The 26,864-nt window shown below is 60.2% G+C and overlaps 1 protein-coding gene across 3 annotated transcripts in view; it reads left to right on the plus strand.

Annotated features, from left to right (window-relative positions):
* Window positions 1–26,864, plus strand: part of IQSEC1 (IQ motif and Sec7 domain ArfGEF 1) — a 296,844-nt gene that overhangs the window by 128,388 nt on the left and 141,592 nt on the right. Inside the window, exon 1 of one of the 3 annotated variants that reach the window (XM_051852620.2) lies at window positions 4,002–4,214. The exons of the other annotated variants lie outside the window; for them this stretch is intronic. Coding sequence (XP_051708580.1) covers window positions 4,192–4,214 — 23 coding nt within the window. The 5' untranslated portion in view covers window positions 4,002–4,191. Of the gene's footprint in view, window positions 1–4,001; window positions 4,215–26,864 lie in introns of those variants that run through there. 3 annotated transcript variants of the gene reach the window in all.

Below are 26,864 nucleotides of genomic sequence, written 5' to 3' on the forward strand. Positions count from 1 at the left end.
TCCTTTGCCGTTGGTTCACCCCTGTTTATAACATGATGCCATATTCCAGGGTCCCTGTGATACTCTATATATTCCATGGGCATCTTAGGGAGGGTCCTCAAGAAGTTCATGACGAATGCATGTGATGAAAACAGAGTGTGTGGATTTCTGGATTTAAATAGCAAGAGAAGCTTAACTTTTACTTCTCTCCCACAAATGTTATGAAGACCGCCTCCTCTATGCAGATAAATGCGCAGAGAAAGCGGAAGGATGTGCCCCAAACGCATGACGGCAGCTCCGCCTGCAGAAGTGGAGAGAGGGTAAGACCGAGGGGAGTGCTGACGAGCGCTGTGTTTAAGGACAGTAGGTGTTCAGGTTATTGGTGCAGTTCACATTTTGTTTCTCTAAAATGGAAAGCTTCAGCCGAAGGAAAACCAAACGCACTGTTTGTGGCTCTGGGAGTTGAGGAGTCGGAATGCTGATGGCTCTGAAGTTCCACAGTCGGAATTGCCCATGGACATGAATGGGGGTGGAGGGGGGGCGACCTCCCGTTCCCCATCCCCTGCCTCTGTGAAGCTACTTAATCCTGGAGCTTCGAGACCACCTGGCCTGGAAGAGTCAGACCTTGCAGATCTACTGACTGCGCGTTCCGAGCCTCACTGGCCTCCCTCCTCCCAGATGCTATTCTGCTTCTCCCACTTGAGGGACAGATGGCCGCAGGTGGCAGGAGGGACGCTTGGCATGAATGCGCCTGTCATGGAATTTTCCGTGCCGGGGAGTGGTGTCCTGGATGGGAAGTGTCTCTGGACCGGTGCCTGGGGGGACGCCTTCTCCTCCCGATCCACAGCGATAAGGCAGGGCTCGGGTGAACTGGTGGGATTTCCTGAAGCCGGAGCGGCTGTCAGAATGCTGGGTTCCTGCTGTGCCCTGGGGCTGGCTGACTCCCTGCCTGCGCCTTGGGCATCTGGTTACAGCTGAAGTCAGGAAAGTTGAGGATTCTGTCCAAAGTCCAGCAACACCAGTTCCTGAATGTGTGACTTAGGGGAGTCTCAGGGCCTCAGGCTTCCTACCTGGAAAGTGGGACTGATGACTCCCACCCTCAGATGACAGCTCTGAGGCCTGGGGGTCATGCACCTGCAATGTGGGCGTGCCCCTGGGCGGGGCCTCTCTCTGACCTCTGCCACTTACCGGAGGGGTGAAGCTGTGGATTCTCAGCTCAGGGACAAGGTTAGAATCTCAGGTCCATGGTGTGTGGAGTGTCGCTGTGCCTGACCTGACCTAGTGCTGGTCGCTGAAGGTCAGAAATGACGACAGTCCAGGTATATTGGTGACCACTGCCCAAGTAGCAACGTGAGCAACAGGGGATCCAAGCCTACAACCTTGACGTGCATGTCTGAGAACCAGGGTCTCTGCCATTTGCCCTGTTGGTTTTTTTTTTTTTTTAAGATTATTTGAAAGTCAGAGTTACAGAGGAGGAGGGAGAGACAGAGAGACAGAGAGAGAGACAGAGAGAGAGAGAGAGAGAGAGATCTTGACTGTTCATTCCGCAGATGACTGCAATGGTTAGGGCTGGGATGATCTGAAGCTAGGTGCCAGGAGCTTCTTCTGGGTCTCCCACATGGGTGGCAGGGGCCCAAGTACCTCGGCCATCCGCCACTGCTTTCCCAGGACATCAGCAGGGAGCTGGGTCAGAAGTGGAGCAGCTGGGACTCGAACCGGTGGCCATGTGGGATGCTGGCACTGCACCTGGTGGCTTTCCCTGCTATGCCACAGCGCTGGCCCTGTACTTGCCCCTTTTGGTGAATGGTTTGTTATTTCCCACTTGGGGCATGTTAAGTTTCTGAGGAAGCGGTATCAAAAAAGGAGCCAGCGTGCAGATGATGTCACGGGCCCCCGTGAAGGCGAGGAGTGGCCTCCGCCCTCGTTCCCTGCGGCGAGCTGTGGTTTCCCTCTCTCTGACGTGCAAGTGTCCAAAGTAAGGCTGCTTTGAGGCCGTGGAGGGGGCCTCGTGGGAACCCAGGCTTGGGGCCGCATGGTGTGGGCTGGAGGTGGCTCGGCAGTTGTGGGCGAGCGGGAGCGGCGGTGATTACACCTGCTCTGGGTGTTCAGCGACATCGTAAGGCAATCAGACCTGAAGCCGAGGGAGCCCTCGCGTGGCTGTGCCTGTGGCTGTGTTTTGATGTTGGTACTGAAGCCTGGTGGGACTTCACGAGGGGAGAGGCGGGGCCTGCAGATGTGTGAGTGACTCACGCGACAGCGCTCTTTCCAGGGAGGGCCCATGCTGCAGGAAGATTGGTTTGGGAGGGTGAGTCAGGAGGCCCCGTGCTGTCACCTCTGACCCTGCCCTGTAGGGACTCCTCGTCCCTCCTCTGCCGCTTCTGCTGTGTGGCTTCCGGCAGGGGGCTCACCCTCTCTGAACTGCATGTCCTCTGCTGGAGGCAGCGTCATTCTCTCTCTAAACTCAGTGGGTCTGAGAGTGGGCGGGGACAGCAAGGAGGGGCCTGGCCCTGGGAGCTGCCCAGCAGGGGGCCTCTTTTGCTCATTCACTCATTCTCTCTTGTTCCACCCCACAAGGCAGCTTTGCACGAAGGTCTGGAGCCAGAGTGGCTGTCGCATGTGCTGCTGTGCCACTTGGGAAACCTCCGACTCCACTTCCTTTCCCTCTCCGTAGAGCGGGGTGATCACATTGTGGGGCGACATCAAGATTCGAATGCGAGAGACGAGATTTTGTGGGTATACGTGCACCTGTGGGATGGGTCTGGGCTTCCCGATTTAGAAGATGAAACACTGATCAGACGAGCATCCGGTAACAGGGGTGAGACCCCTGTGGGAGAGCGGTGACCTTGGGAGGAGAGGACAAGCAGGATTTTCTCACCTCTGCCTCTCCGTGGCTCACCCCCTGCCACCATGCTGGTGTGGAGTTCCTCAAGACCCCAGATTTATTTCTGCCCCAGGGCCTTGACACAAGCTTTCTGCCCCAAAAGCTCCTCCCCTCTGTCTTCCAGTATGCAGGCCTCCGCCCACCTGTGCTCTCTTGGAGAGGCTGTCCCGGCCTCACCCTGTAAGGTCGATGCATTCCCTGCCTCCTTTCCCTCCCTCCATTTTCCCTCCACTTCTATTTATTTATTTATTTATTTCTACTGGGCCCTTATCCATGCAAAATCACACATTGGCTTGCGTGTTTATTTCCTGGCTCCCCCTTCAAAGGTAAACATGATGAAGGCAGAGACCTGGCCTGCCTTATTCATCGCTGGCTGTGTTTCCAGTCCCATAACAGCACCTGGCGCATGGGAGGGAGGCACGGAATCCTCAGCTCATCCGGGAATGCTCCCTGGCCCACTCCAATGCCTTTTGGGGCATGACTGACACAAGCCACAGCTGCCGTAGCTCGGGCTGTGTGGCCGCCGTGAGTGGTTAACCCCTGGAGCCCGGTGCCATCGCTGTTGTGATCCCATTTTACAGTCGCCTCATCAAGACTCGCAGGAGAGAAGCGGCTTGCCAAGGGCTCAGGGCCCGCAGGTGACAGAGCCAGTCCTGGAATCCAGGAGGTGAGCCCGCCCTGGGCTCCCCGTTGCCAAGGGGCAGGGAAGTCACCCTGGAAAGCGCCAGCCGCACACGCATTTTAGCAACAGATTTCCAGGTTTCCAGCACCACCGGTGACTTTGCAGCAGCGGTGACGGTGCGTGCGGCCCCGGGTAGCCGCGCCTGATGCTGCGGTTGCCATGGCGACGAGCGCCTCGGCGATTGGTCCAGCGCGGCCGCACTACGTTGCTCCTCGGGCGTTGCGGGGTGGGGGGAAGCTCCGGCGCGCCGCCCCTCCTCCGGATGCTGCAAAAGCGAGCCGGGAGCAGACTCCCCCAGCTGCCCCCCGCCCCCCGCCGCCGCACCCCCGCGCTCCGCCACCTGGCCTGTGCGGGAGGGAAGAATCCCGAGGGGCGCCCAGGTAGCAGCGAGGCAGACACCCCCGCGCAGCTTGGAGACCATGGTGACTCGCCTTCCTTGCACGCTCCGGGGCGCCCTGTGAGCCCTGTGAGTCCTGCGTGCCCAGGGCCGCTTTGGAGTCTGCTGCTGCCACCCTCTTCCCGCTAGCACCCCCCGGGAATGTGAGTCGCCCCTCGGCTGACTCCTACTCCCCTCCACTTCTCGCCTGAGCGCCCTACCGCTGCCTGCCTACCACTTCCCCGCCGCAGAGGGAGAGAGAAGGGACCCAGGATGGCTTGCCGAAGACGCTACTTGTGAGTAGGTGGCTGCTATATGCCTGGAGCGCCAGGCGACCAGGTGCACAGCAAAGCTTGGAGCTGGAGTGAGGGGCTCGCGGGGGGGAAGGGGCGAACGCTGTGCAGGTGCCTGCGTTGGAGCCGGCCCCTGGAGGGATGCCTGTTTGTCACCTGCAGCCGAGGTGTTGAGGTGTTGGTGTATGTCGGTGATGATGATGAGAAAAAAGGCTTTTAGCAGGTCGCGTGGGCTGTGAGGTTCCAGGACTCTGAGGGTGGCCCCCTCTGCCCTCCCCCTCCCCCTCCCCCCTTCCAGTTTGTAGATGGGCTCCAAGACCCACTGAGGCTGTACTGGCTTTTGGTAGGGGCGCAGCACGCCTGTGTGGGAAGACGCTGCCGTGGCCCGCACGTCCGTGGCTGCCGCTTCAGCCATGCCTGCTGAGAGGTCAGCGGGCAGGTGCAGGGGCAGCCCACCGCCTCCAGCAGGGGGGCCCAGGGGTTCTCTGGGCCGGCAGCAGGGGACCCGTCTGCTGGGCCTCACCAGCGCCAGCGGCAGAAGCTGTGAAGTCTGTGCGGGTGCTGACATCACGGGCTCGGGCGCTCATGGAGATGCTTGTTTGAGCCGGCCTTCCAGGGGCCAGTGGGATGCGAACGCCAGCTTCCCTCACGTCTCCCTGGGGCTCTGCACTGTGCTATTCTGGGGTGAGCAACTTCTGCCCTCCTCCTGGGGATGGGGGCGGGGAGAGCCCCAGCTTCCACCTCCCCCCTCCGAGTGCCAGGGCCTTCTGGGGCGAGCCAGTGCCCCGAGACCTTGAGAGGGTGGCGAGCAGGCCTGCATCTTCTCCGACTGTGCTCAGTCCCCAGGACCAGGAAAGGGAGGCCTGCAGCTTTGGTGGGGGCCCTCTGAGGGGGCACCCCGAGGCCTTGCAGCTCTCTTGAGCCCCCGTATGGCAGCCAGGACCTGTGGCGCCCCTGATGAAGCCGCAGCACCTCCTCCCCTCCCCTGAGGGCGGCCGTGTCGCTGATGCTCGGTGAGCGTGAAGGAAATAAACACGCCGAGCTGCTGCGTCAGCGCCGGAGCAGGAGCCCTCGGCGGCGGTGACAGCGGCCGTGTCTGCCGTCAGCCCCGAGCTCCGGCTCTCTGGATGGCAGGGCCCACAGCTTGGTTCGCCGTGGTGCACACCGGAGCTCTCACTCCCCGTGCCGAGGCCCTGGCTGTGTTTCTGGAAACAAATAGCCCTTTCCCGGCGTGGAGCTTCCACCGCGTCACCAGGAGCAGGTCCTCCTGAGGCCGCTGTCTTGTCCCTGCCACACCTTTGCTGGAGCCTGGGAGCCTGGTGCTGGGCAGTGTCTCAGCTTCCAGGGACTGGTAGACCTGGGGGAGCGGAGGTGTCATTGGGGTGCTGTGTGCCAGACGGTGTGAAGGGCACCCAGCCCAGGGCCTCGCTTCCATTGCCTGCTCATGTCAGCCTCACAACAGCTTTGCCTGGGTTGGCACTGAGCCTCCCATTTTACAGATGGAGAAACTGAGGCTTGGCAGCGTTCCCTGGAACCTTGGCATCCACTCGACAGGGGGTGAGGGGTCTGAGCCTGGACTCTACATTAGAATCACCTGGGCAGCATGGACAATGCACCTGTCCTGGAGTCCTGGCTCGTGGTCAGAGGGAGGCGGAGCCGCAGGTGCTTCTGACGTTGGGCTGTGGTCGCTGTTGTAGGAACACTGCTGTACGCAGAGGCAGCGCGGCCCGAGCCTCTGCCATGGTGATTTGGCCAGGGGCACCGCTGCTACACGGATTCCAGTACCCTTCCCCGAGAGCCTGACTCAGTCTGTTGGTGGGGACGGGGGTGGGGCGGCTGGAAACCTGCATCTGAGCGCGTGGCTCGTGGCAGGACTGCTGAGCCTGCTTGCCTGGGAGAAGGCTGGGCCTATGGGGGCTGTGCTCCCTGGTCCCTTCTCTGTGGGTCTTTCACCCTCTGTCATCTCTCGGGCGCCCCCAGTCCCGACGTCATGGCATCCGGGTCATTCTCCTCCCCCACGCTGCCACCAAGCCTGTTTGTTGGGCAGCTGGAGCAGGAGCCACGCTCATTTTTTTTTTTAAAGATTATTTATTTATTTAGAAATCTTTTACTTAATGAGTACAAATTTCCTAGGTACAACTTATAGGAATGCAGTGACTCTTCTCACCATACCTGCCCTCCTACCCCCACTCCCTCCCCACTTCCTGCTCCCTCTCCCATCCCCAGTCCCCTTCTCCGTTAAGATTCATTTTTATAGAAGAGTTTTGAGACCCTGGAGCAGGCCTTGGTGTGGCTGCCCAGCGGGTACTCGCCAAGCCTGTGTTTGTCACTTTATACCCCACCCCAAGGCCCAGGCCCAGGCCCAGGCGCTCCCTGCACCTGCTGCTCAGCCCTGCTGTTCCCAAGGCTTAACTTCCCCGGAACCTCAAGCACCACAGCATCTTGGCCCCCCAACGAGTGGCCTGACTCGGTTTCACCATTTTCTCATACCTGCTCGCCTTATTCTTTTTCCCTCCAAAGATTTATTTATTTATTGTTTACTAAAAAGGCAGGCATGACGGAGAGACAGGGAGAAACAGACACAGAGATCTTCCATCTGCTGGTTCCCTCCCCAAGTGCCTGCATTAGCAGGGGCTGGGCCAAGCCAAAGCCAGGAGGCAGGAACTCCACCTGGCTCTCCATGTGGGTGGCAGGGACCCAAGTACTTGGGCCCTGATGCGCTGCCTTCCAGGCCCGTTAGCACAAAGCTGGATGGGACATGGATGTGGGACTCGATCCCGGGCACCCCAGTGTGAGATGCAGGCGTCCCGAGCAGTGACTTAACCCCCTGTACCGTCATGCCTGCCCTGGCCTCATTGGTCCTTAACCAGCTGCTGCCAGCTGTGGTATTATCCATCCCATTATACAGAGGAGGAAACTGAGACCCGAGGGGGAGGGGCTCTTTCCTGCTGCTCGGCTGGCAGTGCAGGCCTCCCCACCCCACGTTGGTCCGGGCCAGGCGGCTCCGCCCACCCTGTGCATGGCAAGGCAGGGGTGCTCCTGAACCGAGCGAGAATCCTCCATCCAAAGAGAGAAGAGCATGGGGCCTCCAAGAGGCAGTTCCTTAATCAAACTTGCTAACAACCAAGGTCATTACTCTGCTGACAGCTTAATTAACGGTGTCTTAATGAAAGCCAGTCCCCTCGCCTCGCCCCATGGTCTCTGTCTCTGCCGCGTGTGGGGACGTGCGTAGTAAGCTCTGCCCTCGTGGGCACGCTGTCTCCTGGGCCCCAGTAGAGCCGAGCTGCTCAGTGGAGGCGATGAGCAAGCACTCCCCACCCTCCTATGCCTGCACATTCATTCATTCATTCACTCACTGGCTCATTCATTCATTCACTGCCTGGCCCCCTCCTCTTCCCCCAAGGCTAGGCTCTGTCCACCGAGTCTAAAGCTGCCCATCCACCCTGCCTTTTGCCCGCCCAGCACACCCCGTCTGCACTGTGCTGTGCATCCTGCTTGCTTGTTGCTCAATCCGTCTTTGCCATCAGAATGTCACTGTGTCTGTGCGGGCGGTGGCGCTGGCTGTGTCAGAGCTTCCGCTGTCTCTAGGTGACACTTCCCTAGGGAAGTGCCAGCCTGCGGCACAAGGGCAGCTCCGGAAGTTCATGGAAATAGAGTGTAGGAGGGAAATTCATTTCAGTGTGAAAGAAATTAAGAGTAATTAATTCACCAAAAAGGCAGAGAGTGACAGAGAGAGAAGCCTCTTCTGTCTGCTGGTTCACTCCCCACATGGCTACAACAGCCAGGCCTGGGCCAGGCTGAGGCCAGGAGCCAGGAGCTCCATCCGGGGCTCCCACATGGGTGCCAGGAGCCCCAAGCACTTGGGCCGTCATCGCTGTCTTTCCAGGCGTATCAGCAGGGAGCTGGACCGGAAGCAGAGCAGCCGGGACTTGACCTGGCCCTCGGATGTGGGACGCCGGGGTCACAAGCTGTGGTTCGACCCGCTCTGCCACCATTCCAGCTCTGGTACAAAAGCTTTCTTTTCTTTTTTTAAAGAAAAAGATTTATTTTTTTATTTATTTGAGAGGTAGCGTCACAGAGAGGTAGAGGCAGAGAGGTCTTCCATCTGCTGGTTCACTCCTCAAGTGGCTGCAACAGCTGGAGCTGTGCCAGTCCAAAGCCAGGAGCCAGGAGCTTCTTCTGAGTCTCCGGGTCTCCCACGCAGGTGCAGGGGCCCAAGGCTTGGGCCATCTTTTACTGCTTTCCCAGGCCACAGCAGAGAGCTGCATCGAAGTGGGGCAGCCGGGACTTGAACCAGTGCCCATAGTGGCACTGCAGGCAGCAGCTGTACCTGCTACACCACAGCGCTGGCCCTGCAAAAGCTGTTTGACATCTGTGCAAGGAGGGGGTCCTCAAAAAGTTTATGGATTTCAAATTTTTTTTTGCACTGCAGTCAACTTGTTTAACTTTTTTTTTTTTTCCATTTGAGAGAGAGAGAGCACGTGTGAGCTTCTATCCGGTGGTTTACTTCCCAGATGCCTGCAGTGGCTGGGGTCCAGGCAGAAGGAGGGACCTGGAAACTCAATCCAAGTCTCCCATGTGGGTGGCAGGGATCCAACGACCTGAGCCATCCCTGCTGCCTCCCGGGGTTAACATTGGCAAGGAGCTGCAGCCAGGAGCCAGAGCCGGATACCAAACCAGGAGCTCCGATGTGAGACTCGGGCGTCTTAGTTCTCACCTTCAGTGCCAGGCTAAAGATCTGCCCAATAAACTTTTCTTTTAATTCCATTTTCCATGAACTTTTTGAGATAATCTCAGAAGTGCTCAGGAAATCTGTGTGGATCGTGTGCCCAGCACGCAGGAAGCCGGGTGTGGGGGTGGGGGAACAGAGCCAGGGAGCCATGGACGGGTTCTGAGCAGGGGTGGGGGCCGCAGTTCCATTGCTGGACTGCAGTCTGGGAGCCTGCAGGCCTCTGGGGAGAGAGCTGTGAGTAGTCCAGGTCAGGGCGAAGCACCAAGAAGATGATCCAGACAGGGTGTGCTCCCGGCGCCATCGGCAGACACGTGCAGCAACCGGGGCCTTGCCAGGGAGTCAGGAGGGGAGGGGCACTGGGGGTGTGGAGCTGTCAGGCTGTGTGCCAAGCGTGATGCAGGCATTAGCTCATTTGACCTTCCCACTGACCCTGAGGGGTGGGGCTCTTCTTATCCCGCTACCCAGACCATGCAGCTGAGACCCAGAATAATTTGCTCCAGGCAACACCTAATCGGGGCCCCAGCCAGGACTGGGAACCAGGCAATAGGTCCCAAAGCCCAGCTCTCCCAACTCCATTATACTCAAGGCTTCTGCTGAAAGCAGTCTTGTCTGGCTCAAGTCCAGAGAAGGAGGTCAGAGATGAGGCTGGGGCGTGGGCAGGGTCCAGGGTCTTGAGAGCCAGCAGGGGATTTCTGTGCAGGCGCTGGACCGTGGGGAGCCATGGAAGGGTTCTGAGCAGGGCTGGGGGCCACAGTTCTATTGCTGGACTGCAGAGGGAAGAGGCTGGCCAGGGAACCCTGGTGGAACCCTGGAGAACATAGCCTTTTCCCAAGACCTTGGCAGTGCACAGCATCCTGCAGAACACCGCCTCCCTCTGGGCAGCCGGGGAACTGCAGGCTGGAGGAGGGAGTTGCTGCAGGAGCCCAGGAGTCAGCCTCAGGCCTGCTGTTCACCAGCCCAGTCTGCCGGTCAGGGGCGGGGCCGGCTCTGCTTTCCCCCGTGTCTGGGGGCAGGTGCACAAAAGGTAAAGGAGGAAGGGGAGGTGGAGTGGACCACGTGGTGGGGACCCCACGCCGTCCCCTTGTGTTCTGAGCCGGCCTGTCTGCCGAAGCTCTCAGCCCATCCCCCCCCCCCTCCCCCAGGAGCTCGCCCCATGGCTTTGCCCTTGGCCTTCTCTGCTGTGGCCTGTTGAGCCTGTGGCTTAAGAGAGCACCATCCCAGAAGGCGGGCCTGAGAGGCGCCCGCTCCCACGAGGTGCAGGGTCCTTGCCCAGTGTCCTCCCTGGGGCGACCTGTGCAAGCTCCAGGGTGACAGAGGGGCACAGAGCCACAGACAAGGAGAGAACCCGAGGCCGTCTTCACCCTCAAGCATGTGCAGCGGCCAGTAGCCCTTCCTGTGTGCGAACCCAGCAGTGCTACTGAAGAGGTCGCTGTGGGTGGTGCTCTTGGCCCTGGGCTGCGTAGGGAGCACGCTGCCACATCCATGTGACCTTTGAAGACCTGGGGGGAGGATTAATGGGGGTGGGCTCTTGTTGTCACTCCGAGAGGGTGAGACATGCCAGGACCAGGCCACTAGGTCTCTGCACTCAGCACGTGTTCACTGAGCACCTGCCCAGTGTTTACCTCCGGCCCAGTGCTGGGTGCTGGGAGCAGCAGCTGAGAGAGAGCTGCTTTCCTGGGACACTGCAGGGGAGGTGAAGAAAAGAAGAGGCACAGTGCCCCAAACCGGCAGGGACCAAGAGTTGACCTGGAGGGCCCCTTGCTTAGGAAGTAAGGAAGGCTTCTTGGAGGAGGTGGCCTCTGAGCTGAGATCTGGATGATCAGCAGAAACCAGCCTGGAGAAAGAAAGGGGCTCCGGGTGCCAGGAACAGGAAGTGCAAAGGCCCTGCTAGGTAGGGTAGTGGTGCACAGGGGGGCCGGCGTGGCCGGAGCACAGCGAGCTGGGAGAAGCATGGTGGGGGTGAGCGTAGAGGGCCAGGGGCCAGGGCAGCTTGGGGAGGCCCTGGAGAAAGGGACTTCCGTCCTGCTGGGGGCTGAGCACGTGAAGACGAGCCTGGGGCAGGGAGCCTGCGGAACCTCGTGGGGGTCTCCCGGCCGCAGAGGGGTGTCCCAAGCCTGGGGCCTGCAGACTTAGCGCCCCCGGCCCTCGGCAAGGCCAGGGTCCAGGCCTGCGCCCGCACTGGGTGCTCTGGGGCTGGCTCAGGGAAGCGGACGTTCTGTTGGAACAGCTTTGCTTGTTCCGTGTTTCAGGGGTGGGGAGCCTTTTTTCTGCCAAGGGCCATTTGGATGTTTATAGCGTCATCCGCGGGTCACACAAAGGATCAACTTAGCAATGAGGCCACTGCGGAGTCAGTGAATCTCGGGTCCCGCCTGCAGCCGTGGTGGCTGGGCCAGGCCAGATGCTTTCGCGGGCCTCGTGTGGCCCACGGGCCGGACGTCTCCACCCCTCAGTGCATACCACAGGATCATGTATCAACAACGGCGATTTGCTTAGCACACGCTGCTGGAGCTGGGACGTCCCAGAGCCGACGAGGGTCTTCTCGCCGTGTCACAGCATGGCCGAGGGCGTCCTGCGGCGACATGGGGCCGGCTGCTGGCTCTGGTCTCTCCTCCTCTGCTTACAAGGCTCCTGTGCTACCCAATCACCTGCCAAAGGCCCCGCCTCCATCAGCGTGTGCACTTGGGGGCTCATTTCCAGCACATGCGTTTGGAGGGCACTGTCCTGAGCATGGCATGGTCGTTGCCAGCCATACGGGCGACAGCGCCTGCCGACCACCCCATCCTACCCCTGCCGCCGTCTTCCAACAGAGGACCCCAAGGGGCAGGTGAGGCATTTGGGCCATCACCTGGACTGACCCCTCTGCCTCAGGGCAGGACAAGGCACCCTGGGTCCCCCAGTTGTCAGCAGCCCATCCCCAGGGCCCCTAGGCAGGTGCACTGCCTGCATTTCCTGTCTCTGCAGTGGGGACAGGACTCCGTCCTCCTGGGCTGCTGTGGGGATCAGACGGTCCTTGTCCCTTCTTGGCAACCCTTGCTGCTGCCTCTCAGGGGCGCCCGTGTCCCCAGGGCTTGGAACCCTGCTCCGTGGGGCCCTGCTTGCTACCTTGGCCTCTAAGAGCTGCAGCAAAAGCTCACTGGCAGGTGGTTCCATCCCATTTTGCAAGAGCGTGGCTCGTTCAGGGTCATGGCCAGTGGGGCTGCCTGGCTCCAGACCCTTCCTTCGCCAGCTGTGTGAGGCGCTCTGTGGCGGGGAGCCCAGCCCCGGATGCCTGTGGATGAGACCCGTTTGCTCACAGTCGGCAGCAGCCTTGGAGGCGTTGTTGCCTGTGCCGCCCCCAGGCTGGCTTCTGGACCCGCTGCCGTGCCCTGAATGCCTGCGGATCAGGCAGCCCCTGCCTGTGCGTCCTCGCCGCGCTGCTGGCTCTTGCTCTGTGCTACTCCAACGTGCCACACTTCTCCCCGTAAGCCCCTGCCCCTGGTCTCTGAGGCTGGACTCTCAGCAGATGGAGGATGCTGCACCCCAGCTCTGCCCTGCTTGCTGCGTGACCCTGGGTGGGCCTCTTGCCTTCTCTGGGCCAGAATCATTTGGAACCAGACTGACAGGGTCCACTGTTCCACACAGGGAGTGGGGATGGGGGGAGGGGAGCCAACAGCTGCTAGGCAGGAGCAGTGCCAGCCCCTTAGGGGGTTCCCGGAGCCCAGCTCTTTCTGTCACTTGCAGCCCACGGTGGACATCAGGGCCCCTGCTCTCTGGACCAGGCCTGGTGGGGCTGTCACGGTCAACAGCCAGGTCAGCTCTGCCCACGCAACACTGACAGAATAGACAGGGCCACTGAGGCACCTGCTGCAGCCCCGCAGCTCCAGGCGAGGGCTGGGGAGACAATTAGGGGAGGGGCACCTGGGGCAAGGTGGAGTGGCCCTGTCTGTGAACACGGGAGGGCGAGGCTCTGGTCGCTGGCAGTGGAATCGCTGCAGATTCTATGGAAGGGTCCCGAGAAACCGCCGTGCCATTTCCCACAGCAGCTGAGCTGTTTCACGGCCTCCCACAGTGCACGAGGGCTCCTGTTGCTCCACGACCTCCCCGTCACTTCTTTTCTTATTTTTTTTTTAAATATGCATGTATTTATTTGAAAGGCAAAGCAACAGAGAGAGAGAGAGAGAGAGAGAGAGAGAGGAGGTCTTCCATCTACTGGTTCACTCCCCAGATGGCTGCAGCAGCCAGAGCTGGGCCAGGCTACAGCCAGGAGCCTGGAACTCCATCCTGGTCTCCCACGTGGGTCCCAGGGATCCAAGCTCTTAAGCTGTCCTCCATTGCTTTCCCAGGCACATAAGCAGGGAGCTGGACTGGAAGTGGAGCAGCCAGGGCTGCAAGCGCTATGAGATGCAGGTGTCACAAGCTGTGGCCTAGCCAGTGCTGTGCCCTGGCACTGGCCCCTGCTCAGTCATCCCAGCGACAGCCGTCCTGTGGTGGGAGGCGGTTTCTCACCGTGCTTTTGAGTTAGCCAGGCATGCATGATGACGTGTGCTTAGAACTGATGCTCACGTATTTATTGGGTTTTCACATTGCTTTACCTTACCGGGCGATGACTCATGCACGCGGCGCCGAGCCAGCCGCTGCACAGTGTGGATTCCGCTCCCTCCCTCCCTGTCCCGAGTCTCGGTTTCTCTGGGTCCTTGGAGGATTTCCGTGCCTTTCTGCACGTGTTTATCATGGAAGCATCTCCGGCAGCGAGGCTGCTATGGGAAGCCGTCTGTTCTTTCCAGGCTCTGCTGTGTGCGGCTCGGTTTGAACTGGTCAAAGGCTGGTTTGGTGGGGGCAGGAGGTGAGGACCTCTCTCTCTCTCTGTCTGTCTCTGGGGGAACCCCTGACTCCCGGCTTGCCCCAGGGCCTCCAGGAGGGCAGGAGAAGGGAGGCTGGCTGGACGAAGGCCCCCACCTGCCTCACCATCATTGCTGTGGCTGCTTCTCCGTCCAGATCTGTTGTGTGGCTGCGTCCCTCAGTGGCACTTAGGCAGTGGCTGAGCCGGCCGCTGGGGTGCAGGAGCACAGCCCAAAAGGAGGGCGGATGGAGAGAGGAGTAGCCCCGGGGGGCAGGGCAGGCCTCGCTGCCGAGAGCTCCCCGGGCCTGAGGGCTCCAAGATGCTCATGGCCAGCAGATCCCGTGTAGTTCCTGAACCTGGGCCCTCCCTGCTGTTGCCATCTAAGGCTCCGAGCGCATCTCCGGGCCTTGGCTATACATTGAGTTTTCCAGGAATGCCACTGCTCTTGCAGTCCAGGGAAGATTGGGCTTTGATAAGTTCGGCGCCCTGCCAAGAGCTGTCACCATTCAGAGCCTCGCGTCACCCAGGGCAGCATCCCAGCCAGCCCAGCATCCGTCACTGTCGGTAGCCTCTGTCACTCTCGCAGCGGGCGACCCGACTTTCTCACGCCCACTGCGAGCGTGCCGGATCTCCCATTGTTTCACTCTGGGTGGTTTTCCTCTTTGACTCTGCGGTGTGTGTGTGTGTGTGTGTGTGTGCGTGCACACGCATAAATCATGTCAGTCACGGACCTCATCGCACACTAGAGAAGGGTCAGGACCACGTTTGGTCATGAACAGGGGACACAGGACGACGGGTCTGTTTGGTGACGGAAGTGCTGTGTGCACGTGAACTTGCCCTCTGGCTCCACGTGCAAGGAGCCAGCCATTCTCAGATCTCGCATGTCCTCCTGCCCCCGCCCCACCCCTTCCCACTGCACCATCAGACAGCTGGGACGGTGGCAAACGGAACATTCCTGCAAATGCCATTTTGGAGACAAAGATGGAAACCCGTTGACTAAAACAAAAGGTTCCAGGAAGCAAGGACTTGGGATGCTGACGGCGTTCTGCAGATGGGCTGTTCCGTAGCTGGGCTGTCAACAGATCAGCTCGTTACCACCTGAAGTAGAGGCAGGACAGGGAAGGGCCCATGCAGCCTGGATCCCAGGGTGCAGCCCCCGGGCCCTTGCTGCCTACGCGTGCTTTCCCTCTTCTGTGTGTTCCATTTCCTGGGGATGAGCTTGGGGCACCAAGCTCAGGGAACTGGGGCCTGGAGCTGGGTGCCCCCTGCCCCCAACTCCTGGCCTTGGAGGGGTGAAGGCGCTCGGCAGAGCAGCCTGGTGCTCAGCAGCCGCCTGATGTCTTCTCGGCTTCACTCCTGTCCCCACATCTGTTTGGCAACGTGAACGAGGGAAGTCGTGTGTTTGTCGTGGCCGCGGCCCATCTGCCCTGGGCAGTGTCTGCATGGCTCAGAGGCCCCACGATAACGTGGTGTGTTTGCCTTCTCTTTCTCTCCATTGTCACCTAGGAGAGAAATGTCCCCCAGTCTCTCTAGGCACCCCCAATCCTGGGTCGAGCCACAGTCTCCGACCATCTCCAGGGCTGCAGGTGAACCACGCTGCCCTGGGACAGGCTGGGTGCAGCAGATGGGGATTATCACTTCTTCCTGGGGCTCCCCTGCGGGAGAGCCCAACCACCCCCTTATCTGCTGCCCGGCGGCTGTGTGGCCTGGAGCAGGTTGTTCAGCCTCTCTGATCCTCTTCCTTGTCTGTCAGGGGGTACTGAGCATTCTGGCGGTGCAGGTGGATACATGGACCATGTAAGGTAGTAGAGCACCTGGCGCATCTGTGACCCGCACTTCCCTGGGTTCTCCTGGCTGTGGGGGCTGGAGGAGGGGCTGGGACCTCAGAAACCCCCGCACATGCATGCGGGAAGGAAAGGGAGCCAGGCGGGGGCTGAGGGAGTGCAGAGGGCACGGCGCCATCTTTGGGGAAAGATTCCTTTTGGTATGAAAGTGTTTTGAAATCCCTGCTCGGTTTGCTCATCACACACTTTTCTTGTGGACTTTTCTGGACCCTGGGATGCATGGATTTCAAAGTTCTTTTGCCCCCAGATAAACTCATCTTTCAATTTCACTTCCTGTGAACTCTTTTTTTAAGTGCTCTCCTATCCCTCAGGGGTCTCGGGGTCTCGCAGGACGGAAACACGAGTGGACAGGGATCCCAGTGGTCCCTATCAGGACCCAGGGGCTCCATGACTCCCGCCTCTGGGTTGTGTTCCCCTTCGGAGCTTCCCGTGTGGTGGCGCCAGCCCCACAGCAGCGTCTGTCCCGCGAGTCAGCCTTGGGGGTCGTGAGCAGCCAGGCTCTGTGGCATGGCCACACGTGGACTGCGCATTTAGCAGAGGAGCTCAGAAGTGTGTCTGTGTAGGGGGCAGGGGTAAACTGAGCCTAGAGATAGGCCACTGGCTATGCTTGCGGTTATGGGGGAGCGTGGCCAGTTTGGGGCAAGGCTGGATGGAGCTGGCACCTTAGGGCAGTAGACAGAGGGCAGAGGCACGTGACTCAGGCACCAGGAAGGCAAGCCCAGGCCCCCCTGGCTGGCCCTGGCACCAGCACAGCACCTGGCATCTTGGTGCCTGTACATCTGAGGTTCCGGGGGCCGGCGCTGGGCTGCCCGTGTGTGCTGGGTAAGTCCCAGAACCCCGGATGCTCAGGGTACAGTCTTCACCCTGCCAGGGATGCATAAACAAGAACTCTTTTTCTTGCTTTCCCATCTTCCCTCCCTTCGCCGTGGTACCTGTAAACACACACACACACACACACACACACACACACACCTGCCCAAGGTGTTGTATGTTCCGAGGAAAACTCACTGCTCATTCCAGATCAACCTGAGACCTTCTCCCCAGCACCTCGGGGAGGGAAACCCCTTTCTGCCTGCGCTGAACCTCCCTGGGGAGGAGCTGAGTGGAGGCAGGCACACCCGGGCTGCCGGCTGCCTGGCCCCACGTGAACACAGTGCCGGGTAAATGGGCCGCTTCCGCCTCGCCTCGGGAGACCTGGCTGGGGCTGAATGGAGGCGGCTGGCAGAGCACACTGTGGGTGGGGTGAGGGGTGGGGTCTTGACCAAGCTTCTCAGGGAGGGGAGGGCCGCTGGTGGGCTGGGGTTCTGCAGCAGGGTTTCCTGTCACCATCGCGCTTGTCCCCTGGGCTGTCCCGGTTCTCACAGAGGAGGCTGTAGCGAGAGACCCACAGAAGGGGCCTGGAGGCAGAGCAGGGTCCTTAGGAGGAGACTGGGGGTCTCAGGGGACCTGGCTCCTCTTGTGGCCCCCAGGGCTGCGTCCAGAGCTGCCTGCTCTGGCTCCATGGGCCCCCCACCCCCTACCCCCACCTCGCGCCCTCTTGGCTGTGGCTGCCTCCTGCAGTGTAGCACAGCCAAGCCTCCCCAAGCCACCTGCCCTCTTGGCCCCTACTTGCTGTGTGGCTGCAGACAAGTGCCCTCACCTCTCTGAGCCCTGGCTCGCTCTTTTTCGAGGTGGGAACGACGGTGGGGCCTGCCTGTCGGGGACACCCGGGAGGAGGGAGGTCACAGTCCCGGGGCACGCAGTGGCCCTGTGCGCTGTGCCCCTGCTGTGCTGTTCTTTGGCTTCCCCCTGAGGCTGATGTGAGAGTGCCAGGGCCGGCATGGGGCCCGCAGGCAACCTGGCGATGCTTCCTCTAGCGAAAGAGCCTGCGTTACAGCTGAGCTGCGCCTTGCCTGGTGTCTGGGTTCCTGACCTCCCCTGCAGGGAGCCGGGGGTAGGTGTCCTTTCCCGTGATCCTTGAGTCCTGGCCTGGGGTGGGGGAGGGGGTGATGGGGTCGCAGCCAGCCTGAGCCTCACTCATCACGTGACCCTGTGCCAAGACACATCTTCTGTGGGCCCGGCCACCTGAGACCAGGCATGAGCACAGTGGAGCACCCCCAGACACCTACTGGGGAGGGGTCTGCATGGATGTGCGCAATTGTTTGGGTGTGCATGTGTGTATGTGTGTGTATGTGTGGGAATGGTAGGTATTTGTTTACTTATTTGAACGTCAGAGTTAGAGAGAGAGAGGGAGGGAGAGAGAGAGGGAGGGAGGGAGGGAGGGATCTTCCATCTGCTGGTTCACTCCCCAGATGGCTGCAGTGGCTGGGGCTGGGCCAGGCTGAAGCCAGGAGCCAGGAGCTTCTTCAGGGTCTCCCACGTGGGTGCAGAGGCCCAGGCGCTTAGGCCGTCCTAACTGCTTTTCCCAGGCCGGTAGCCGGGAGTTGGATGGGAAGTAGAATGGCGCGGTCATGAACTTGCACCCGCACAGGATGCGGGCATCACAGGCAGCAGCTTTTCCCGCTGTGCCACCACGCCAGCCCTGCTCAGGGTGTCTGTGTGCGACTAGTCTGGCCAAGGGAGGCCGGCCTGGCTCTGAAGTGGGGTTTGTGGGTTGGAAGGCTGTCCCCAGGGCCCTCTGTGGATGTGGAAGGAGAGTGTCCTCCCTCGTGCCACAGGTGGTGGCCAGACCTTCTCCGAGCCCTCCCTGCTGCTTGGGGGAGTGAGGGTCCCCCAAGCTTGCCTTGTGGTAGAACGATGCCCTCACCCTCACCCCAGGAAAGGCTGAGGGGCGGGGCAGTCTTCAGTCCTTGTGCCCACGCTGGGCAGCCAGAGGGCAAGGTCCTGTACAGGCCCTGCAGGCCCAGGAGCTTCGCCACTCAGAGGCCTCAGGGAGGACATGGCTTCTGAGATCCTCAGTTTCCTCATCTGGGAAATAGGAATAAGAAGCCTGGGCTCTCTGTGTAGGCTGGAGGGCTGAGATCTCGTCTCAGCACCTGGAGGTGCGGAGGTTGGGCTGAAAACCCGGGAAGGATCCCCGGAGAGGCCGCGGGGCCCCCGGAGTTTGCTGGAAATACAGGCGTCTGGAGTGGGGTGCAGCTGGTGGTGCTAGCACACAGGAAGTGGAGATCTGGAGGGCTTGCAGGCTCTCCCTCCCCTCCTGGCTTGCTCTGCACTTGGGCGTCTGTCTGCTCCCTGCCCACCTGAGAATTGGGCCTGGAGTGACCATGTCGTGGCTTTCCCAGACAGGGGACCGTGGGGTACTGTGGCACAGGCATGGCCGGGCTCTAAACTGTACGGTGAAGCCCCCCCCAGACCCCAGGGGCCCAGGAGAGCCTGGGCTTGCCCCGGACCCCTGACTATCCTGGCTCCTGCCTCTGCTTCCAGAATAGGGAGTATCTGGGAGTCACAGGCAAAGCCTGGGTGGTGCTGGTGTCACAGGTGACCTTGGCAGGTGCAGGTGGCCAGGTGCCCCTCCCTGGCCACCCCAGGCCTCTGTTCTTGCAGCAGACCCTGGCCTGGCTCCTGGCCCCCACCCTGCTCTCTGCACAGCCATTTAGGACCCAGCCCGAAGATGCTGCAGCCTGGCCCTCGCTGCCTGCTTACCCTGACATCGTGCTGTCTTCCACTCGTGGCTCAGACCTTGGCCTTGGCTCCAAGGTCATCTCCTTTGGAGGCCATTCTACCCCAGCTTGGCATGGCTGGCCCCTGGCTCCACCGCCCTGTCCTTCGTTATCTCGTGGTTTTACTTGTGTGAGGGTTTCTGTTCTTTTCCGCCCAGGGCTGGTGACAGGGTCTGTCCAAGTGTTTACCCGGGATCGCCCTGTGCGTTGAGTCAGGGCCCCAGTCACCATTGGGCGCCTCAGTTTGCACAGCTGTAAAGTGGGGATAAAAATATCTCGGGCTCTGGGCCTGAAATGATTCATAGCAGTTCCTCTCACTTGGCAGTTTCGTTTGCCTGTGGATTTCAGTTGCCTGTGTTCAACCGGGGTGGGAAAATACTAGATGGGAAATTCCTGAAGGAAACAATGTACGGGGAAGCTTGTGCGAGTTCCTTACTAGCAATGGCTGTGGGTCTCTTGCTGTGTCTTACTTATGAACTGCACTTGTCACAGATGCGTTGCCTAGGAAAAGTCAGTATATACAGGGTCTGGTGCGATGGCGGTGTTGGGCTCCCCTGGAGGGGTGGGGGGTGTCTTGGGACGTGTCCCCCGTGGATAAGGAAGCTGTCACAGTACTACACTCTGAGGGGACCCGGCCCCACCTAGGGGCTGCGTTGTCTCAAGGTGGTCTAGGCCCACCCCGCCTGCAATGCTAAAAAACACATCTCCAGACCTCCTTGTGGCACAGATGGGGAAAAGGCCCTGTGCTCGCTCCTCTCTCCCTGAGCCCCTCCCCTCACAGCAGGGACTTTTCCAGACTCTGGCTGCACTCCTGGGCAGGGCAGGCAGCCCGGCAGGATGGAGGGCGTGGGGACCAACCCGGGACAATCGCCTTGCTGTGCCTGCGGTGGGGCCTCCTGGGCTTGTGGGCAGGGCTTTCCGAGGCCCACAGCCAGGACGGGAAGGCTGCCGGTGGGGGACAGGAGGGCTCTATAGCCTTTTCAGAGAGAGGCTTTGGGCAGGGACCTGGGGGGTGTGAGTCAGCCTGGCACCACCTCCTGTCTGCCTGGCTCAGGAGGCGCCCGCAGTCCAACACCCCCCACCCCACCCCTGCGGCCTCTGTAGCACTGGAGACGGTGGGATCAGCCCCATTTTACAGGTAAGGACACTGGGCCTCAGGCAGGGTCACGTGGCCTAGGGACACCCAGCAAGCAGGGCTCTTGGAGCCTTGTGCCAGGTGGGAGAACTGGGGCCCTGCTGGGGGTCAAGCCCTGTCCTCAGCTGTGTGACGCTGGGCAGTGTCAGCAGCTCCAGGCAGGGACGCAGCTCCTCACCCTCTGGGCGCCCGCACACCGACCCCTCACCATCAGCCCTGCAATAAGGCAGAGTGTTCTGGAACACAGACCCCACATGCTCTGTGCACACCTCCTCTATAACACAGCTCAGCCGATTGCGGGATGCCTGTGGCTGATCCAGGCACCGTGTGGCCGGGAGCTGGCCTGCAGGGAATTCGGGGTGCAGTGGCCCCCACTCCTTCCCTCCGATGTGTGTTTCTGCTGTAAGCAAGGAAAACTCTGGTGGCCTGAGAACAGCCAGAGCCCGTGCCCACTGCTGGTGAGAGCCTGCGGGCCCAGCCATGGTGGTCAGCACCCGTGTGGACCCAGGGCCCCGGCAGTTCCAGGAATGGCTGTGGAGGGAGTGGTGTGGCTGTGCACAGACGGCCCCCACAGCCTGTTTACCAGGGTGGACAGGAGGGATGGGGCCAAACCCAACACCCACCAGGGCCACAGAGCGTGCGCCAGGGCTCCACGCCGCCTGCCCATGTGTGTGTGTGTGTGGGGGGGGTAGATTCCAGGCCCCAGGCACAGGCCAGAGATGGAGAATGGAGCAAGTGGCTCATGGGTGGAGTGTATTTTTATATCACTGGAAAATAAAAAGAAACAGCCAGGCATAGGCACCCCCTGGGCCACAGGCTGGGCAGGAGAACCTCCTCCCGTCTTAACCCTGCTCGCCCCGGGGAGGGGGCCCGGGGTGCTTTATTTCCTGTACTGTGTTTCGTGGTCATTTCTAAAGTTCATGCTGGGGCCGCGTGTTACCTGTTTAATCAGCGGGAGGGGACAGTGTGACAGGCAGGTCTGAGGCTTCCCTGCCCCTTTGGAAATGGAAGCAGATTCTACAAATAGCCCCATTTGTGGCCTGCGCCGGCCTGCAGCCTCCTGCCCTGCGCTCACTCCCGGGTCACGGCCTCGCCCCAAGCACAGGAAGCCTGCTCACCATTCCCCAGCAGCTGCCCCCTCTCTGAAGTGGGGGTACAAGGGCAGGGGGTCCCAGCATGCATCACACAGCTTGAGCCCTTCTCAGGAACAAACCGGGTCACCTGGCCGCAGACGGGCAGCGCCCAGCTAGCTGTGGCCCTACAGCTGTCCCTTCCAGAAAACACCGGACCCTGGAAGAATTCCCCCAGCAGTCGACGCGTTCTTCAAACTCATGGACTTTGGAAGTTTGGGAGGTGCTGGGCGCTTAATGGGTCACCTGGGGAGCTTTGGAAAAGGACAGCGCCAGTGACAGGTGACCCGAGACGGCCAGTGCGCCGCTCCGGTCACTGTTGGGGGCCTCTGCAGATGGACGCCTGTGTGAGACAGTGCCACGCACAGCCATGTCTGAATGGCTAGTGTGAAACCAGGGACAATGTGAAGCGCCCAGGAGCCCGACCTCCCATTGGTGCTGGCCACTCTGCAGACGGCACTGTGGTTGCTTTTAAGACGAGGGGTGCGCCTACCTTGTGTGTTTATTCCAGGGCAAGGAAGACCTGTGTTCACAGTGAAACCTGTACAAGGATGGCCATCGCAGTGGCCAGCATTGTGGCACAGCAGGGTCAGGTGACACGGACATCCCATATGGGCACCGGTTCGAGTCCCAGCTGCTCCACTTCCCATCCAGCTCCCTGCTGGTGCACCTGGGAAAGCAATGGAGGATGGCTCAAGTGCTTGGGCCCCTTCTACCTACTTGGTGATGCAGATGAAGCTCCTGGCTCCTGGCTTCTGCCTGGCCCAATCCTGGCCGTTGAGGCCATTTAGGAAGTGAACGAGCAGGTGGAGATCTCCGTCTCCCTGTCCCTCCCTCTTTCTCTGTTGTGCTGCCTTTCAAACGGATAAATCCATGAGCCTTAAAGGAATGCAGTGTCCATCTTGGTTCTCTTTATGGGCTCCTGCAAACCGGGAGCTACCAAGGTGCCCTTGAACGTGTGGACAGTTAAGTAAGTGGCGGCATCGCATGCCCATGTCACAGGGCACCCTGTGACAGTCACAGGGAATGGAATTGATATGCACAGTTTGCTTGAAGCCTGAAAGAACTGTGCTGGCTGAGGGAAGCCCATGTTCAGAAGTTGCACACTAGGGGCCGGCGCCGTGGCGCAGCTGGTTACGCTGCTGGCTACAGTGCCGGCATCACATAGCACCCCAGTTCGAGTCTCAAGTGCTCCACTTCCAATCCAGTTCCCCACTAGTGGGCCTGGGAAAGCAGTGGAAGATGACCCAAGTGCTTGGGCCCCTGCATCCATGTGGGAGACCTGGATGGAGCTCCTGGCTCCTGACTTTGGCCTGGCCCAGCTCTGGCCATTGCAGCCATTTGGGAAGTGAACCAGGGGATGGAAGACCTCTCTCTCTCTGTAATGCTGCTTTCAAATAAATAAATCTTTTTTTTTAAATGTTATACACTAGATGATTCTATTTGTATCACATTCTGGAAGTGGCGAAACTATGGAGATGGGGAACAGGTTGATGGGTGCTTGGGTGGGGATTGTTGGGGGCAGCACGAGGGAGTGGTTTTGTACTTGGACTGTGGTTGTGGCTACGCACAGCCACCTATGGACAAAATACCTAGGCAGTATGCACTTGACCACACACACGTTCACACTCACACACGCACACGCACACATGCTGGCTTTGGGACTGTGCCTTGGCTGCCATCCGTTTCCTAGTGTGGACAGTGTGCTGTGGTAGTGGGAGAGGCTGCCATTGGAGGCTGTGCATGGCGTGCACGAGACCTCCCTGTCCCCCGCATCTGGAACCTTCTGTGCAGCCATGGCTGTATCCAACTAGAGAGTTCAAGAAACCAGCAGAAGCCAGGGTTCAGGGAGAGGCCCCGAGCTTCCAGCCTAACTGGTGTGCGTTTCAGGCCCAGGCTTTGGTGTTTCTCAGAAGCACCACGCGGGCCTCCTGTGTAGTGAGGGGTGGGGACACCAGCCACTCTCAGTTCAGCGCTGGGGAGCTGAAGTCAGGGCAGGGCAGGGAGTTCTCCCCCAGCCGCCAGCCCCATCTGAGCCCCTGCTTTCTCTGCTGCCGCAGACTGGGGCTGGGGCTGGAGGCTGCAGGCAAACCCTGCTGCTGGGGACTTTTGTCAGCTCTCATGTGGATTCTTGGTGGAATCTCATAAAATTCAGCAAAGGGCTCTCCTCATCGGCATGCGACGTGAACTGTCATAAACCAAACACGGCTGTGACTGTACCCAGCACCCAGACCCAAAACAGACCGTGCCATGCCAGGATCCCTGTTCTGCACCTGCCACTCACTGCCCACAACCCCCAAGCTGGAGACCCTCTGGGGCTTCCTCCAGTACAGCGCCTTGGCCTCTTCTTGAACTTGCTGTCTGTGGCTGACTGCTGCCTAGAAGTGGTGCTAGGGAGTGGGCCTGGGGCAGCCGGTTGGTTCTGAAAAGGAAAAGGAAGTGGCCTCCCCGTGGCAGCTGATAAATTAGGGCTGGGGCTGGTTGGGAGAGAGGGCTGTCCTCTGGGCCACTGCTGTCCAGGCCTCCAGGATGCCCCCTGCTGGAGCTGAATGGTGGAGGAGAGGCTGGAGCTCCACCCCGCAAACCTGGAGCCCTGTGCGAGTCTGGACCCGGGTCCCCCAAGGAGGAAATGGGGCTGCCGCAGTGGGGCGGGCGGAGCTCCGGGCTCGGGGCTGGCAAACACTCAGTACAGCTGGGCGCCGCTGAGCAAGCTGCTGCCCCTCTCAGCCACTCCCCACCCAATCTCCCCAGGCATAAAGAGGACTTTAGGAAGCAGACATCCACCCGTGAGGAATGGATGCGTCCGACTGTCAGTGCGATGGGTCACTGGAATAGTATTGGTAGCATCCATTCATATACGTCATGCATGTAGCGTAAGCTGTGCTCAATGAAATCTCACTGTTTTGAGTATGGAACTGTTCATAGCTGGCATTTAGGGAGCGCCGACTCTGCTCCTGGCACTGTTCTCTTTTAAGAAGCAAAACGTAGTGATGTGTGTATGTATCTGTCTTATTTGAAAGGCAGGAAGAGGAGGAGACAGAGATCCGTTCTCTACTTCACTCCCCACATGCTTGCAACAGCCAGGTCTGGGTCAGGCTGAAGCCAGGAGCTGGGATCTCCATTTGGCTCACTCACGTGGGTGGCAAGGACCCAAGTACTTGAGCTGTTACTTGCAGCCTCCCTGGGTGCACATTAGCAGGAAGCTGGAATCGGAGGTGGAGTCGGGGCTCCAACGCAGGCACTCAGACAAGGGATGCAGGGGTCCCAAATGGTGCCATAGCCACTGTGCAAGACACTCACCTCTGCAATAAGTCCTTTAACCTCTTTACCTGTTTAGGCTTCCCTAAGAACTACAGATGAGGAAACTGAACTGAGGCACAGAGACATTCCTTAGCTTGCCCAAGGTCACACCGCTAGTAGGTGGTGCAGGTGGGGTTGGAACCCTGACCCTCCTGGCTCCCGCATCTCGATGCCCACTGCCAGGTGGAGCGGTAACAGTGTGTGAGCCTCTTCTTTGTATGTATTTGGTGGTGCTTTCTGGCTTGGCCAGCTCTTTTCCGTGCGGGCAGTATCCTTTCTCCTCCCCAGCCCTGGGAGGTAAGAGCCAGGGCTGCCGAACCCATATTCCAGGTCGGAAGGCCGAGGCTCTCCCCGCACCACACCAGGAGCGTGGGCCCAGACTGTGGGTTGCAGACACAGGCGTGCCTGGCTGGGCTGCCTGTTCCGGGCCCCAGCTCCCTTGCTATGTGTGTGACGTTCCTGCTGGACCTGGGCCTTCCTGTTGGCTGCTGTGCTCTGCTGGGGACAGGGCCTCAGTCATGGCTGTGCAGGCTGGGGGCTGTGTGGACCTGGCAGGGGGCAGGGGGTCTCTAATCAGAGCCAGTCTCAGCTGGGCCATCTGGGGGTCACCAAGGTGGCAGGAAGGGACTGCCACCCATGGCTCAGGCCACAGAGGGGCCCCCAGGGGGTGGGCAGGGTACAGATGGGGAGGGAGGGAGGAAGAGAGGAAGAGACAGAGAGAGAAGTCTTCTATCTGCTGTTTCACTCCCTACATGTCTGCAATGGCCAGGGCTGGTCCAGACTGAAGCCAGGAGTCTGAAGCTTCTTCCAGGTCTCTCACATGGGTGGCAGAGGCCCAAACATTTGGTCCATCTTCTGCTGCTTTTCCCAGACCATTAGAAGGGAGCTGGACCAGAAGAGGAGCAGCCGGGACAGGAACTGGGACGCATATGCGATGTCAGGGTTGCAGGCAGTGCTTTTACCCCTCATGCCACAGTGCCAGCTGCTGAGCAGGGTTTTGAAGGGTGAATAGGAGTTGGCTGCTGGATAGAGGTAGGGAATGGGATGGTGTTCCGAGGCTGGGGCACCTCGAGCCTCGCCCTCGGTGTCTGTACTAGGGGCATGATTTGGCTGCCTGTTAAGGTTCCTACAGGTGCTCCTTGAGGGGTGCTGAGAGAAGGCACCTGTAGCAGTGGACTCTGCTGTGTTAGCGTCGCGTGGATCTGGCGGTTGTGGCCAGGTGGACCTGGACCATTTTGTTGCGTCGTGCTGGTCTCGCCTCTGGTGGCGCCTCTGCAGCTGAGCGGCCGGGCTGGGCAGATTGAGTGCAGGGTCCTCTTGTCCCAACTCGAGGCTTTCTAGGGCTGGCCTTCCTCACCACGCCCAGCGATGGGTCCTGGCACAGGGATGGAGGGCGATAGGGCTGCTTGCCAGCCCTGCCCACTCTCCCTCCTACAACCCCAACTGCCCACCCCAGAGTTGGCACAGGACTGTGGCCGGGCCAGGGAGCGAGCTGTGGGCATCCTGACCCCCGCCCCCCGCCACCATGTCTCCTTTTTTTGCACCGTGGCAAAGCCTCGGTGGCACCCAGGCAGAGCTGCTGAACCCGGGGGCATGGCCTCAGGTGGGCTCCGGTCCCAGGGAAGCCAGAAGCCGGTGTGACCCCCTCGGCTGAGGCTGGAGCGGGAGGAGGGCCAGACTGTGGACCAGAGCCCCAAAGGGGACACCCGGAGCAGGGACTCCAGTCTGCTGAGCGGCAGAGCTTGAAGCTACACAGGAGGCAGCGGGATCCTGGCCCGTGTCGGGGGCGTGTGAAGGAGGGGCAGGAGTTTCCGGCAGGGAGACAGGCTGAAGCTCGCACACAGAGTGGGCGCGGGGTATCCAGGCACACAAGGGCCGAGCGCGGGCGCGTGCCGAGCAGGGGCCCTGTACCTCCAAGGAAGGCCTTGAGTGCGGGGGAGGGAGGCACCCAGGCAGCTGTTGGCGTGGGGCGGGAGTGCCCTGCTGGAAGGCAGTGTGGCACTGGAGCAGAGGTGTTCGCTCTGCAGGGGTGGGGGTGTCGCCTAGCATGGCAGGTGCTCCCTGGTGGGCGGGGACGGGCTGTGTTGGAGG

Source organism: Oryctolagus cuniculus, chromosome 10, assembly GCF_964237555.1.
Source record: "Oryctolagus cuniculus chromosome 10, mOryCun1.1, whole genome shotgun sequence".
NCBI classification, from domain to species: Eukaryota; Metazoa; Chordata; class Mammalia; order Lagomorpha; family Leporidae; genus Oryctolagus; species Oryctolagus cuniculus.